This window comes from Suncus etruscus, chromosome 17, assembly GCF_024139225.1.
Source record: "Suncus etruscus isolate mSunEtr1 chromosome 17, mSunEtr1.pri.cur, whole genome shotgun sequence".
Lineage (NCBI taxonomy): Eukaryota > Metazoa > Chordata > Mammalia > Eulipotyphla > Soricidae > Suncus > Suncus etruscus.
In genome coordinates this window covers 70,012,118-70,027,174 of record NC_064864.1, presented here as the reverse complement: position 1 = coordinate 70,027,174, position 15,057 = coordinate 70,012,118, and the positions used below count along the sequence as shown (strand labels likewise).

General features: G+C 50.8%; 1 protein-coding gene across 1 annotated transcript in view; it reads right to left on the bottom strand.

Moving 5' to 3' along the window:
* DOCK1 (dedicator of cytokinesis 1) overlaps positions 1-15,057 on the bottom strand; it is a 254,913-nt gene that overhangs the window by 204,483 nt on the left and 35,373 nt on the right. Inside the window, exons 7-13 of the mRNA XM_049790591.1 lie at positions 14,247-14,382; positions 13,493-13,650; positions 12,263-12,344; positions 11,839-11,974; positions 10,161-10,233; positions 7,012-7,154; positions 3,201-3,326 (exon numbers count right to left, since the gene is read on the bottom strand). Coding sequence (XP_049646548.1) covers positions 3,201-3,326; positions 7,012-7,154; positions 10,161-10,233; positions 11,839-11,974; positions 12,263-12,344; positions 13,493-13,650; positions 14,247-14,382 — 854 coding nt within the window. The remainder of the gene's footprint in view (positions 1-3,200; positions 3,327-7,011; positions 7,155-10,160; positions 10,234-11,838; positions 11,975-12,262; positions 12,345-13,492; positions 13,651-14,246; positions 14,383-15,057) is intronic.

The following is a 15,057-nucleotide window of genomic DNA, read 5'->3' as shown; positions in this document are numbered from 1 at the left end:
AACTCAGAAAAACACCAGCCTCATGAGTTGCCTGATACAGAATTAGGGATGCCACCCATGACCTGTGCTCTGTCTGCCCACGTGGTCTTCCATGAAGACATGAAGGACACAGGAGACATGGGGTAAAGTGGGAGGGACATGCCCCTGCAAGGTGCAGAGGACACACCACTCTAGACTACAGCTCAGGAAGCAACAGCCTCGCTCTACTGCTGTTGAGCCAGTTTCTTGGTTCTGCAGATTGGAGGTGTCTGTTCTGGCTCTAAGGGCTCCAGCTCCTGAGTCAGGCTTTCATAGTCATTAATTGGGTCTGTTAATTGGATTCACAGTTGGCTCCCCTGGCCTCCCCTGGCAGAGTCAAAGGCCCAGCCCAGATGCAAGAAGGCTTTCAGTCAATGCTGGGGTATCTGAGTGGACTCACCCCAGGATCTCAGCCTCTTCGCTTAGAAACCATCTACCAAGGCTCTCCCATAACAGAGGCCCAATGCTGCCTGCCGTCCTCCCAAGAGCACTCCCCAGAGACTCCCAGCATGTGCCTGGCAGTCTCCAGAGCCCTCATTTTGGGGAGGAAGCGAGACAACTAGGTGCAGGGTGTTTGGTATCATCCAAGTATCCGGCCACTTCCCAGCCACCCAAACACAGTTCTACAATGGGGACAGGCTGGAGGCTCTGGACACCAGGGGACCTGAGCTGAGGGAGCGCTGGGTGCAGGCATGCCCATCTCTCTTAGAACCAAGGTTCTTCCATAAGGCCATGCACCAAGAAGGGATACGCAAGGTGGGTCTAGGCAAAGTCCCCAGGGATGGGACTCCCAGAGTGGCGAGTCCAGGACCCTTACAATCTGTTCCCCTACATTCAGCACCATGAGAATTGTAGATGCTCCCTCTCCCAGGATCCACAAGCTTGGCCCAGAGCTCCATGGTTAGAAGCCAGAAGATCAAGCTCCTGTCTGTACTGTGCAATCTGACTGGTTGAAAGACAACCAGTGGGAGCGCAAAAAGGAAAATGGACACCCTGAGGGGCATATCCTAGGTATCATGTTTCTGCTTTCCTCCTCCTTCTGGAACTTTTCAGAAACTTTTGGAGAGGTGTGGGTGGACTTGTGCGTTTCCCTGAGGTCTCTGGCTACCCCTACTTCCAGAGCTGCTGCAGTTTTCTCCAGTTTTTGGTTTTTTTCCTCTCGACTTTGATATTTGGATTTATTTTTTCTCCACACCTTATTTTGTTTGTTTGTTCAATTTTATAGCACCTTCTACAGCTTCCTCTATTGAAGGGATTTTCTGATGCTGGGGGTGGGGCTGGGAGCTGCCCTAGGGCAGCACTCAGATGCTGATTTAGACTCTGAGTTTTTAGTGGGGGCAATGTTCTTCACGACTACCACAGAGCAGCCACACTCACTGCGACATGTTGACCACCCTGGGCGGGCACCACCTGGCCCTGTTTCCATGCCCTACACCACTCTTTGAGGTCTGATTCACAGAAGGAAGCTGGTGTGACTGGCTTCCCAGGTCTCCTGTAAGCTCAAGCCACCAACTGAAGAGGCATCACAAGTCAAAATGCAAGGAGCTTGGAATTCCTAAACCAGAGCACACCCTTGGATGAACCTGGATTCCAGCTCTCTGAGCTTCACAGGAAGCTGCAGTGACTGTCACAGTTCCCCAACAACTCTCCTCCAGGCACTGGAGATGCTGGGACACCCTATCAACCCTGGCACAGGGAGGCAGCAGAAACAAGGGGCCTTCTCTGCCTGGAAACATGAGGACTAACTCTGCCCAGGCAACAAGCAGGCACCTCTCCCCAAGAACACAAAAGAATCTAGACATGTCCTCAGACATGGGGTGGCCTGGGCCCCCACTAGCCATGTGACTTCGGGCTGCGGCTCCATCTTGCTTGATTATCAATGTGAGCACTATTTGCAAGCCAAAATATGATGCCACCATAGAAAGGAGAAATCGGAGCACACTTCCCAAACTCTCAAACCAGTTTATTATTAAGAATATTATTTGGGGGGCCGGAGAGATAGCATGGAGGTAAGGCGTTTGCCTTTCATGCAGGAGGTCATCGGTTCGAATCCCGGCGCCCCATTTGGTCCCCTGTGCCTGCCAGGAGCAATTTCTGAGCCTGGAGCCAGGAATAACCCCTGAGCACTGCCAGGTGTGACCCAAAAACCAAAAAAAAAAAAAAAAAAAAAAAAAAGAATATTATTTGGGAACAAAGAAGTTGTATGCAAAGGCAGCAGATTAACCTTAAGATGAACCACATTATCTATTTAATGTGCTTAAAATCCAAAGTGGGACCTTGGATGAAGGTACCTCTGAGAGTCAGCATTGCCAAGCTGGGAGCTGATTGAGGTGTGGAGGGGGTCACTTCTGGCCTATCCCTTTTCCTGAGCAAAGATCCATCCAAATTCACAGGGGCCTATGAGATCCTATCACACCCAAGCAACCAGACTCTACACCAACCTCTTGACGCCCAAGCTCTGCGGGTCTCCTGAGCAGATCAATGAGCTCAGACCAGCTCCATGACATGTGGACTTGAGTGTTCTGTCACCTGAACCCAGTTGTACCCACCACAAGCCCTATACACAAGAAACACTGGTGGGTGGAAGAGAACATTCAAGTGAAGGAGGTTCTGACCTGCTTCATTCAGATCAGTTAGAAGCTAACTTTAGGGTCCCACTGCTAGGTTGTGGGGTGGAGAGAGAGAAACTTCTGTGGGACACAGATGCTTCACTACAGCCCAGAGCTCAGAATAGAATGGGAAGGCTCTACAGCCTCACCACTGAGAGAGTTCTACAAACTCACTGTCATTGGGGCCTGCGGACCTTGGGATGGGCCTAAGTTCTAGGGGCCCAGTACTGACAGCTGTGCTGGTACCTGAATCCCTTAACAAACCACCTGTCCAACTGTGCCCTCAGGTGAGCTCCAGAGCATAAGGCCCACCTGCCCAAACACCCTCCACTTCACCTAGGTAGAGGAAGGGTCCAGACAGTTGGAGTTCCCCTCTTGCTGCTGCCCTTTCCCTAAGGACAAATACTCCAAGATGTAAAGAACTGAAATGTCAGAGGAGGCTGGCAGGGCCCCTCTGTGGTGAGCACTCGCTTCATAGCTCCTGCCTTTATGCTTCTGTCACCTGCCATATGTGGTCCATGGGACACCTGTGGGTGAACTCCAAGGAACAACTTCCCCCCAAACAGTCCTTACCAGGCATGATGATTTCCGGGAAGCCCGTCTTTCGGGCCACAGCCGTGGTCCGGTCTACCAGGTGTGGAAACTCCTTCCTGATCTGGTGCACGTCCCCAGGAAGCAGTTTCAGAGTCACCCACAGACCTAGGAAACCAGAAGAAGCACAAACTAGGTATGGTTACCTGGAGCACTTCTAGAAGTTTCCATAGAGCCCACTTCACTTCAGTGTACAGTCAACTAGGAACTGGGACATCCTCTCCTATAAGAAAAACAGATGTGGGAGAAAAGAGGGGCAAAGAAATGGGGCCTGGCTTTCAGGGAAAAGAGGGCAGTCTCCTTCTTCCATTCTGATGAGCAGGAACAGACACTGCGGAGAGACACATATTGGCAGAAGTTCTGTGTCACCAGCTCAAACCCGCTGAAAAGCCAAGGACAAAGGAAAGAAGCACTGGGGCCAGAGCAACAGCACAGCAGGGAGGGTGTTTGCCTTGCACGCAGCCAACCTGGGTTCAATCTCCGGCATCCCATAAGGTCCCCAAACCCACTAGCATGAGCTCAGAGACCGGAGTTAAAGCCATTGGGTGTGGCCCAAAAAAAACAAATAAAAAAGACAAAGAAATGCTTTATCCTGGCCATGGACAGAAGTGTCTCAATTTCCTTCTGCTCCAGAGCTGACAGCATAGTTTTGGAGAGCAAATCAGCACTTCTCTGACCCACAAAAGTCTGAAGGGCTGGGAGCCGCCTGCATGAACTAACATAGGCCTTACATGCAGGAGGTCAAAATCACAGGGTCTCCAAAGCACTGTCCTATCAGGACACTGAGCACCAGCAGGTGTATCTCCAAATCAGTGCCCATTCCCAAAATAACCTACCAAGCACCTCCTTGCTCTACAGCAGGTGTGGCTACATTTGTTCCATTGGTCAGGAGTAACTGGGACAACAGGAATACTCAGCAACAGGCAGGGGACAGTGGGCTTGGGCAGTGGGCAGCAAATGGGGCAGCACCAGGAATGAGTGTGGCGTCCAGTCCGAGAGATGCAAAAGGAGGGATGTGATGGCTGCCTCCACTCCTCTCTGCCAAGAGTGGGTAGGATAGGAACCCACCTCACCCACTCTCTTAGAGGTCACATGGGGAAACTGAGGCCAGAGAGGACAGAAATCAGGAGCTGGAATGGATATGGCAGTCGAATTAAGGCCGAAAGCGCCACCTGCCCTGGGGTCACATGGGTCCCTGTGGCACTAGCCTCAGGCTAGGATTGGCAGCCAAGAAGGTGGCAGAGGAAGGGTCAGAACCCCTTCATGTTTCCTCCCATGTGTCCCCAATGTCCACCTCTCCCGTGGGTGATGGTGAGAAAACATATCAAAGCTGGATCTGATCTGATTTTTACAAGAGGGTTGGGGTCATGTGGTCTGGTACCTCTGCCAGAAGATTAGGGTGGCACCAAAGGAAACAGGCCCAGATGCCAGCTGCAAACCTGGAGCAAACCCTGGAGTAGCTCACCTCAAGTCTAGGGTTAGCCACTCCCAGAGAAACCCCCCGAGCCCTACCCCTGAGTAGTATCTTTGGACATCCACAATTCAGCAGGAAACAGTGGTGGAACACACTGATCCAGAAGATTCTTCAAGTCCCTTCATCCTGTCCTAACAAAGGCCCTTGACTCTCCATCACTGTGTCTTCAACATCAAGGGTCCCTCGGTGACTGTCTGTCCTTGGCAAGGCCAGCTGTCAGGAGTGGGGGCCTTGGGGAAGGAGGGAGGTGCCCTGAAGGTGACCCCCTCAGCCCCTCCGCAGGTGGGGAAGACGGGACCTTGGTAAACAGCTGGTTTCTGGCGGCCCTCCTGGCTAGCACGGCTGCCAACTGTCACCGGCCGGGCTGATTGATTCATTGCTCTGCCAACAGAAGGTCGGCCGCTGGGAAAGTTGTCAGCGCAGGATTAAACACGGCAAGTGCAGGCAGTGGGGGGAGGAGAAATGCCTTCGATGGCGAGGCTGGAGGAGAAGCAGTGTGCAAAGCAAGGCCACCTTCTCAGGCACTGGGGAACAGGTCCTGGCAAAGATGGGGCTTGGGATCCAGCAAGGAAAAGCAGAGAGAAGAGAGCCAGGAGAGGAAGCCTTGGAAGCAGGTTCTCTAGTGTGTACCTAGACTCCACAGAGCACCTAGGCCCCCTCAAAAACAACCCACCAAGCAGCCTCTTGCTCTACAGCAGGTGTGGTTGCATCTGTCCTATTGGTCAGGAGTAACTGGGACAAGTAACTGCTAAGTGGCCAAGACAGTCCAAGACCAAGCATGACCTCCCCAGCTCATTGAGGTTTCTAAACCTTTAGAGGCGCCCCTGTCCCCCTCTATCTTTCCTCTGGGGGAAGGGGGGACTGGTTGGCTCACAACAAATTACAAAGGCAACCAAGGCCCTCCGAGGCTGGGAATTGGACACAAACACACAGTTCTACAGACTGCCATCAGAGAATACTGGCATTCTATTACCACCATGACCACACCCTCTTCATCACCATCACGGTGACCATTGTCAGCAACTGCAGCATCTCATGATCATCTTCAATGCCACCACCATCATTGCCACCAGCATGAACACATCAGCAATAACCACTATCATAAACATGTCAGACCACCGTCATCACCATTGCTACGGGCATCACTATCACAAATGTATCAACCATCATCATCATGAACGCATCCTCAATCACCGCTACCAACACCAGCATCACTATCACAAATATCACCAACATCATCACTATCATAAACATGTCAATCATCTCTGAAGCAGAAGACTCTGGCCCGATCACAGGGGATTAGAGGACATGGGTCTGGAAGCAAACGCCAATGCAGAAAATAATCCACACATGGTGAAGGAAATGAAACAGGTTCGGGAACACGCAAGCCTTCCACTCCTAAGAAGAAGAGAGCTCAGTGTGGTAAAACAAAACTGCAAGTGATTTTTTTCCCTGAGATCTGGAAGCACAAGATCGCATCCTGGGGTGGAGAACAAGTAGGGTGAAATCCAAAGGATGCTTCCATCCAAAGGTGCTTCTGACCAATCAGTAACAAGCATATCCTAAATAGGATGGAAACAGGTTAACCCAACACATCACCATCACCACCATCACAAACATCAAACATCATCATCATTATCAGAAACAGGTCAATCATCATCACTATCATGTCACCCCCCCCCAATGCCACATATGCTAATATCACCTGGGATGGTCAGATCTACCCACACCTGGGAGGCGTCTAAGGTTTGGAATAAAGGTGCTGCCTGCGGGGGCTAGGGGAGGAGAAAATACAGCAAGAAATCATGGAGACCAGCTGAAAGGGAAAGAGCTCCTGAGAAAAAGATGAGTTAGGCAGACATGGCACAGTTTGCACATGGCAGATTGGGCCATGGAATCAACTGAGCTGACTACAATAAAATTTTAACTGACTGCTTGTAATGATTTCTACACCATTATCCTGCACCTTCAGGCCCGCAGGTGGAAGGGGCTGCAGGCTCCGGGCCGGGCCCAGCCGTGCTGGAAGACCTCCTCACCCCCAACCTAGGACTTTATATTTTATATTAAAACATCACTAGAATAAACATATCCTCAACCATCACCATCACCACCATCCTCACTATCATAAACATATCAGTCATGATCACTGTCATGAACACATCCTCACCATCACCACCATGGTGAAAACATCACCCTCCTTTCAATCACCACCATCACATTTACCATCATAGTCACTACTCAATCCTCACCCCCACCACCATCATCCCCCAACCGCACCACATGGCACACTTCCCAGGGTAGGGGGACCCTGATACGTACCCTGGCCCTTGTGGTTGATTTCCTTGGCGGCCACGACTTTGTTAATAACAGTCTGCAGGAAGTCACTCTCCCCCGCCACCCTGGGTGAGAAACGGGATGACATGTTGAGCGGCTTGTGGCGGATGGCGTCATCCAACGCGAGCCTGGAGGGCATGGGACGACCAAGACCACAGGAGACAAAGGGCACAGGGCCCCGGAGGGTACGGTAACGAGGGGACACAAGAGACCGTCACCGCCGAGTGGGAGAGAGTCGGCAAGTCAACGAAGGACAGGGGGGAGGGACGGGTGACAAGAGAGACAGGGGAGAGCATCGATCAGGAAACTGCTAGACCACATAAGAAGTTGACGAGTCGCCCCTCACCCCCTTCATTCCTCAGCTATATGGCAATGAGACATGGGTGAGGGGCTTGCAACTGGATGCCAGAGGGGTCTCAAAACATGGTCCTGGCTTCCTCTTCCATTTCGGCCACCCCAACCATAGTATGAGGTGGGTAGGCCGGGGAGAAAGAGAATGGCCACGCAAGACAAAAGTCAAAAACCCTCCCACCTGGTTGTTTGGGAAGGGATTAAAAGGCCCACTGAGGAACATTTGGGGGAGCAATGACTCTCCCTCAAACTGTGCCTCAATGGGCCCTACAATCCCTTCTGTAGTGACAACAGCATCACCCCTTGCAGAAGATGAAGACCAAGTGTGAAACAGGAGCACGAGTCCAAATCAAAACCATAGGCTCAGGGCCCCAGGGGCAGGAGCTAGATACAGAAATTGGAGTTCAAATATAAGCAGGCACTGTGTGTCAGAGAAAATCCATGGAGCACCGTGGGGTACAATGGGGAATGAGCAAGAATCTGAAGCCCAGTCATAATTCTGAAAACTGTCCCTTGAAACAAAGACACTGCTGTCTGTCACTTGAGTCCACATTACTCAAGAGAGCCGAGGACTGTTTTAATTTACTTCAAAAAGAGAGAGTGAGGAAGAGACAACAGCGCATGGTCTTCCTTGCCTAAAAACGTATCTGGTGATATCATAAATCAATTTTAATGGAGCAAAAACCGGTTTCATTAGCACGGCCTTTCCCCAACAACTGCTTTCGCTGCTTCTTTGGCTATTAAAGTCATGCTGCTCTTTTGTTCCTACCACAGCAAACATTAATCCAGACACGCGTCTCCCTTTAATGAGGCAGGAAGTCACCAATGACACTTGGGGCTGAACACGTGACAATATTTTTCAATGTGGGTATTTCACCAAAAGACAGAAAAAAAGAGGGGCACATCACTCCAACTCTCACTGCTCAGGACGCTTAGAGAAATAAACCTAAAATTAACCTGAGCTTCTCATCTCCAATAATAACTTAAGTAACCACTGCATGACCCTTCTCACACTGTTGGCACTAATGGTGTCTCTGGGCAACAAGAAACCCAAAACTCAAAGAACAGAGAAGCCTTAAAGCAGCTAAGTGGAGTCCTATTTCTCAGGTGCAAAGAGCAACTTTCTGTTTCTGTTTTGGAGCCACATCCAGCAGTACTCAGGACTTACTACTCTTGTCTCTGCTCTCAGGAATCACTCCTGAAGGGCCTCCAGAGACCCTGGGGATCGAACTTGGGTCAGCTGTGTGCAAGTACCTTCCCAGTCGTACTATTGCTCCAAAAGTAGCAATGTTTGACACCATCTTTACACTTGCTTTTGCCCACCAAGTCAGCGTCTGTCCACATCAGAGATAAATCCCCCTTGTTAACTAGGGAACATGTAAGTGTGGAGAGCGGCTGTGACCCCAGAGCAGCACCATTCATGGCCAGTGTCCTGATGAGCTCATTTCCCTCTGCACTGTCCAAGATAGCAGCCACAAAATAGGAGGGTCGCAACCCCACAAAACAGGGCTGAGGAGGAGGGATGGAGCATTTCATTTGACTTTGTTTTCATGAGTAGAAAACTACTGTTGGCTACTGGTTACCATACTGAGCAGGAGCCACAAGGGAGCTCTACGTACTTTGGGTACAGAGAAATGCTTAGAGCTGTACCCCGACTTTAATCTGGATGCTCCAGGGTTGCCTGCTAGTCTATTATGTAGACATCAGTGGAATGTTCTGAAGCCCTTCCCAGATAACCTGCCCACAAACAAGAACAACTCCATGCTCTGCTAGTACAGGGGGGATCCAAGTGAAGTTAAGTGTATGACCGGACAGGCTAGGCTCACCTCTCTGAAAAGGGAAGGGACCTCCCCCATCTCCCCATAACCTGGGGGCTCCTTAGGCCACACACAGAAGGTCCCCAGACTCTACACACCCCCTCAGCCAGCAACTAGGATTACCAAACTAACACACACTGGCCTCAAGGAAGCCAAGGTCTGTGAAGATGGAGGCCAGAGGCCCAGGAGAGATGTTTCTCCCCCACCCTCCCAGGTGGTCTTCTGGGAAGGTGTCAGGCCCCTTAGGAGAACCATCTCTTCCCCACAATCTGCACCCTGCTCAGCAGTGAAAAGCAGACCCAGCCTTCATGAATCCACATGCCTAGAAAATAACCCTGACTCTCAACCATTTCCAGGGCTCCCCTCAAAAACTGAGAACCAGCTCCATCCAGCTCCCTGAGTGTTTTGCAAGCCCCCCAAGCCTGCCTGTGAGCATTGGACCAAAGCTGAAAGGAGCTCAACGAGTTGTTGCAGGGAGGGTGCTACTGCCTTGCCCAGAAAGCCTAGCAGTATGATTATCTGCCTCAAAGCAGCATTTCTCACTTTCCAGAAAGGGATTCATCATTATTTGGCCTGGGCTTCTATTTAAAAAGCGAAAAACAGCCGCCTCTTGTGATGAATGTCCCAGCACAGGATTTTAAAACGGAGCTGCTGGCAGAATCAATCAATTATGCAAAGAAACAGTCGCTCTCCAAGTAGACCTATAATTCAGCCTGTCCGGAGTGATCTGGCAAGTCGGGGATCCCATGGAAAACCCCCATTTCCAAGCACAGAAACCAGCTCTCGCCTGTGACGGCTGTTGAGACTGACAGGCTGGGTCTGTGACTACCTGGACATATCTCAGGATTAGAAAATCATCGATGCCCTGTTTGTGCTGAGCTGATAGGCTTATTAGGAAGATAGTCACTACAAACATACATTTCCCACATTAGCACAGGTTAAGTCCATGCGACGCCTCCTACTTACGGCTGGAAGGGAATGAAATGCTGTTTATCTTCATCATCCACTTTCCCATTTATTATATCGGTGACGTCCATCACTGAGGACAAGAAGAGAACAGAGATGATTGTGCTTAAATGCAATCATCAGAAAACAAAAGAGTGGCAGAAAGTTGTCTAAGGATCCAGAGCAGCCAAGAACGCAGGGCAGGGGCATTGCAGACAAGTTTAAAGTCTATTCAGACTTGAAAGGCAGAACAGACTCTCACAGAAACAGAGACTTGCTCATAGGGGCTTGGGGCTCCGAGTGTGGGCTCCACTGAGTGAATCCCCTGTCCTTTCGTTCATCCAACAAATTCAAGGACCACCATCTTTCAACAGAGCTGGCTATGTGGGCAAAAGGTTCCCTGGTGAAGAGCAGTTGAGAAGTGGCAAGTGAGAAGGAAGAGGAGTTGGGCTGGGTCCTGTTTATCCAGGAGTGGGAGCTAGATGTAACCACATGGGGCAGATCTGGCTCGGAGGGGGTGGGTCATAGGGTTTAGTGCCCCCCTTTAAGGAGACTGTAGTAGAGCTGAGAGATGAATAAAGGTGGGCACACAGATGCTGAAAGGTCAGCTTTATCCAAGCACCACCACAAGTAACTGCATAGCATTAAGCCACCCAATAAGGCAGAAAAGGGGGAAAAGTACTTTAATAAAAAGTATCAGTGGGGGGGCCGGGCGGTGGCGCTCGAGGTAAGGTGCCTGCCTTACCTCCGCTAGCCTAGGAGACGGACCGCGGTTCGATCCCCCGGCGTCCCATATGGTCCCCCAAGCCAGGAGCGACTTCTGAGCACATAGCCAGGAGTAACCCCTGAGCGTCACCGGGTGTGGCCCAAAAACCAAAAAAAAAAAAAAAAAAAAAAAAAAAAAAAAGTATCAGTGGGGCAGAGATAGTGCAGTGGGGAAGGTGTTTGCCTGGTCCGCAGCCGATTCCAGTTCAATCCCCAGTACCACATATGTCCCCCAAGTCCCAGAAGCTCTGATCCCGGATCACAGAGCCAGGAGTCAGTCCTTACTACAGGGCCTGGAGAGATTCCTGAGCATAGAGCGAAGAATAATCCCTAAGCATAAAGCCAGAAATGATTGCTGAGCACAGAGCCCAGAGTAAGATCTAAACTCAAAGCCAGGAATCAGCCCTGAGCACAGAGCCAGGCGATAGATAGTACAGAGCTGAGGTGGCCCCTCTCAATCACCAATGTCTGTCCTGGGAGCAAACACCCCTAAATCCAATTTCCTCAGCCCCAAGCATCATAAATGTACCCCACAAATAGTATTCCCCAGAGAGCTTCTTCACTGTACACCCCAACATGAGAATGTCCCGGGGATCCCAGGCCCTCAACACCCAGAATCCCATGCCTATTTGAGACCACCCTGAAAAGAACCAAGAGACCATTTTTCTCTCTGACAGAAACACTCCTAATTGTTTTGCTTATGTTTTGGGGGTGCAGTGCTCAGGGGATCTTCCTGGCTCTGTGCTCAGCAATCACTCCTGGTGATGTTTAGGTAGGGGGCCCTATAAGATGAGGGGGTTCAAATTCAGGTCAGCCACATGCAAGACAAACGCTATGGCTCTGGCCCCAGAAATACTCATTATCGGGCCTAGCCCGAGGTCACCCTTTCCCAGCTGCTGCAGAAATAGTAAGGAGATCCAGGAGCCTTGATTACCTGCCACGCCGAAGGGCCTTCGCAGCCCCGAGGTGAGTTTGCGCGTGTTGCTGTCTCGCAGTTCCATGCGGCCCACGCGCACGATCTGGCACACGAAGCTGATCTTGTCCCGCTTCAGGTCTTTGCTGCCCAGGTCCTGGAGATGAGACGTTTCCACAGTGACCTGGGTCCAACCCACTATGCCCCGCCCCATTAGGGGAATCTGTCTGGATCAGGCTGGAGCACTGATTTGAGTCAGTCACAGGTAGCAGAGGGACAGGCAGAAGCTGAAGGTTCAGATCCCAGGATCAGGGCCAGGGACCCGAGCTCTGAGAGGCAGGTGACTCTCGAAGAATGACCCTCAGGGTCCCAGGGAGATGGGAGTAGCGGCACTGTGAGGTGCAGTCCCTGAGCACAGTTGAGGATGGCAGGCAGAAGGGCTCACCGTGAACACTGCCCGCAGGTTATGCAGCCGGTCTATATCCTTGGGCAGCCCTGAGCTCGACCAGCGAACCAGGTAGTTTTCACTGAGAGAGAGAGAAGAGCAAATTATGCCCTGATGATTACAGGGTGCCTGAAACAGCCCCCCCCTGAGCTCTCCACACTGGGAACACACAGGCCCATGAACTGTAGTCTGGGCTCAGCAAGTAGCCACAGGGACCAATACCCCTTCCCCACTTCATGCCCAAGGTTTGGAATGGGCCGCATTCATGAACTGACAACAGAGACATGAACTATGGAAACCCAGGAGGGGGACAGGGCTCCACTCTGGATGCCCACAGGGTTATGAATGCCACGGACAAGCAGGCTCTGGCATTTCAAAGTCCTCAATTTCTGAACCAATCTGTTCACTGAGGGAATTGGTCACAGACCTAGGGGCCATAGGGAAACATCACACACTCATGGTTGTCCACAGTGCCAGGTTAGCCGGTAGGACGTGAGCCCCCAAGAAAGGAGTCAGACCTATGGGAAGTCAGTCTATAAAACCTGAGAATGACCAAGGACAAAATCCACTTCTGTCCACATGAAAATGAAAAAAAAAAGTTCCATGTTAGCCTTGTGGTCTGTGACAAACCAAAGAGGAACCGGAACTACAAGTCAGGGTCTGGGGCATAGTACAGTGGGGAAGATGCTGGCCTTGCATGCAGCTGACCCGAATTTAATTCCCTCTGCATTCCATAGGGTCCCTGAAGCACTAACCAGAGTGATTCCTGAGTGCAGAGCCAAGAGTAAGCCCTGAGCACTGTGGGGTATGACCCACAAAAAAACAAAACAAAACAAACAAAAAAAACAAAACTATGGGCCAGAGAGATAGCACAGCTGTAGGGCATTTGCTTTGCATGTGGCCAACCCAGGAGGGACTTGGGTTCAATTTCTGGCATCCCATATGGTCCCCCAAGCCTGCTAGAAGCAATTTATGAGCGATACTGGTGTGGCCCAAAAACAAACAAGCAAAGAAAAACAAAACAAAACAAAACAAAAATTATGGCTATATCCTGCCTCACCAACACATCCTGGACCAGCGAGAGAAATCTGGTCACTGTGAAGAGGGCTGAGCCCGGGACCCTCTACCAAGTTTCCAGCCTCAGCCCCATCAAGCTGACCCCAGAAAGCACAGGAAGGGGGCCAGGGTGGAGTGGCTCTTATCTCCCTAACACCCTCCTCCCCTACTGACCTGATGAACTTGGACTCCACAGGATCGTAAAGAGACATGAGCACCTCCGCATCTTCTCCAATCTTACAAACTACATTCTTGAGGTTGACGAACAGTGCCAGGGATGGGGTGGCTGCAAACCTGGCCTGGCGGCTCATGTCCATATTCTGCTTCTGTGACTGAGGGTGAACAGAAGACAGCATGACCAACAAACAGATGGACAGACATAACATAGCTGCACAGGTCAGCTAGCTTGCACCCCTGACAGAGCCAGCAGGGCCCACGGTCATGGGCCATTCCCATGTCCCCACATTCAGCTCTCAAAAGCTGTAGTGACCCCACAGCAGGCCGGCCCAGATGTGGGCTCCTTCCTGCAGACTTGCCAACACCCACATGAACCATGACTGGATTGCTGCACCAGAGTGTTGGCTTTTCTGTTCAAGTAAAGCTTCCAAACACAGCTTAGTTCTAGTCACCTTCAGTCCTAGTTATCTTCCACCCCAGGTCTTCAGGAAAAGGCCCGAGAACTTCCCCCTGTGGCCTAGAGACCCCATCCAAGGCCTACATGACTGACCAGTGAGAAAGCTCATCGGGCACTACTCTGACCCCACTCACATTCCTGCCACTCTCCAATTTAAGGGTTCTCCCATTTCGCCAGTGAGAGCTTTGTGGAGTGGTCAGATCCACAAGTACCTCAGTGACACATCTGGGACTTTGCAGGTAGTTCCCTGATGCAAAAATGTTCTCAGGTCACACAGCACAAGGCCCCACGCACCTTTTCCTCTTGCAATCTTTCCTCCACTTGCTTCGAGGCAATTTCATGAGCTCTGAAGAGACTGATGGTGCTGGTGAGCTCCGGGTCCAGAATGTTCCCATCTTCATCCCTCACCACCAGGTCTAAGTCCAGAATTCTAGAAAAGAGAAGGACAGAACTGGGCCGGAGCTATAGCAAAGTGGGTGGGCATTTGCCGTGCATGTGGCCAATCCAGGTTCAATCTCCAGCATCCCAGAAGGTCCCTTGAACACTGCCATAGTGATTTCTGAGTGTAGAGGCAGGAATAACTCCTGAGTGGCACTGAATGTGGCCCGCCAAAGCAAACCAAAGAAAAGTTGTATATGTACTTGAGTATGCATCAACAAAGTGTGTCCATATATGCATATGAGTGTAAGTGATTACAAGCAGATAAGCAGACACTATATACAATATAATGTACAATATATTCCTAGGACATCTATATCATGTACCTGACATTAATGTCACCAAAGGGAGCAGGAGAAGCCAGGTCATTGCCACAGGCCCCACTGGCCCTGACACTGCCATCCCCCATATTACCCACCAACCCCCTTTCAACCCAGAGCTAGTTCTAATTTGCAAGTCAGCCCAGATTTTCGATAAAGACATTCGCTGTGTTTCGGCAAGGAATACAAGGAGCATATGGAACAACTCATCAACCACATCTAGCAAGTCTCTGGCCAGATGCAATGTAGAGGGGCCACTTCAAACACGAGCAACATCTGCCTGATCAATCTGGGTCCATCCGCATGGGGAGGCACTTTCTGACAATTCTCTCATTCCCTACACTCCC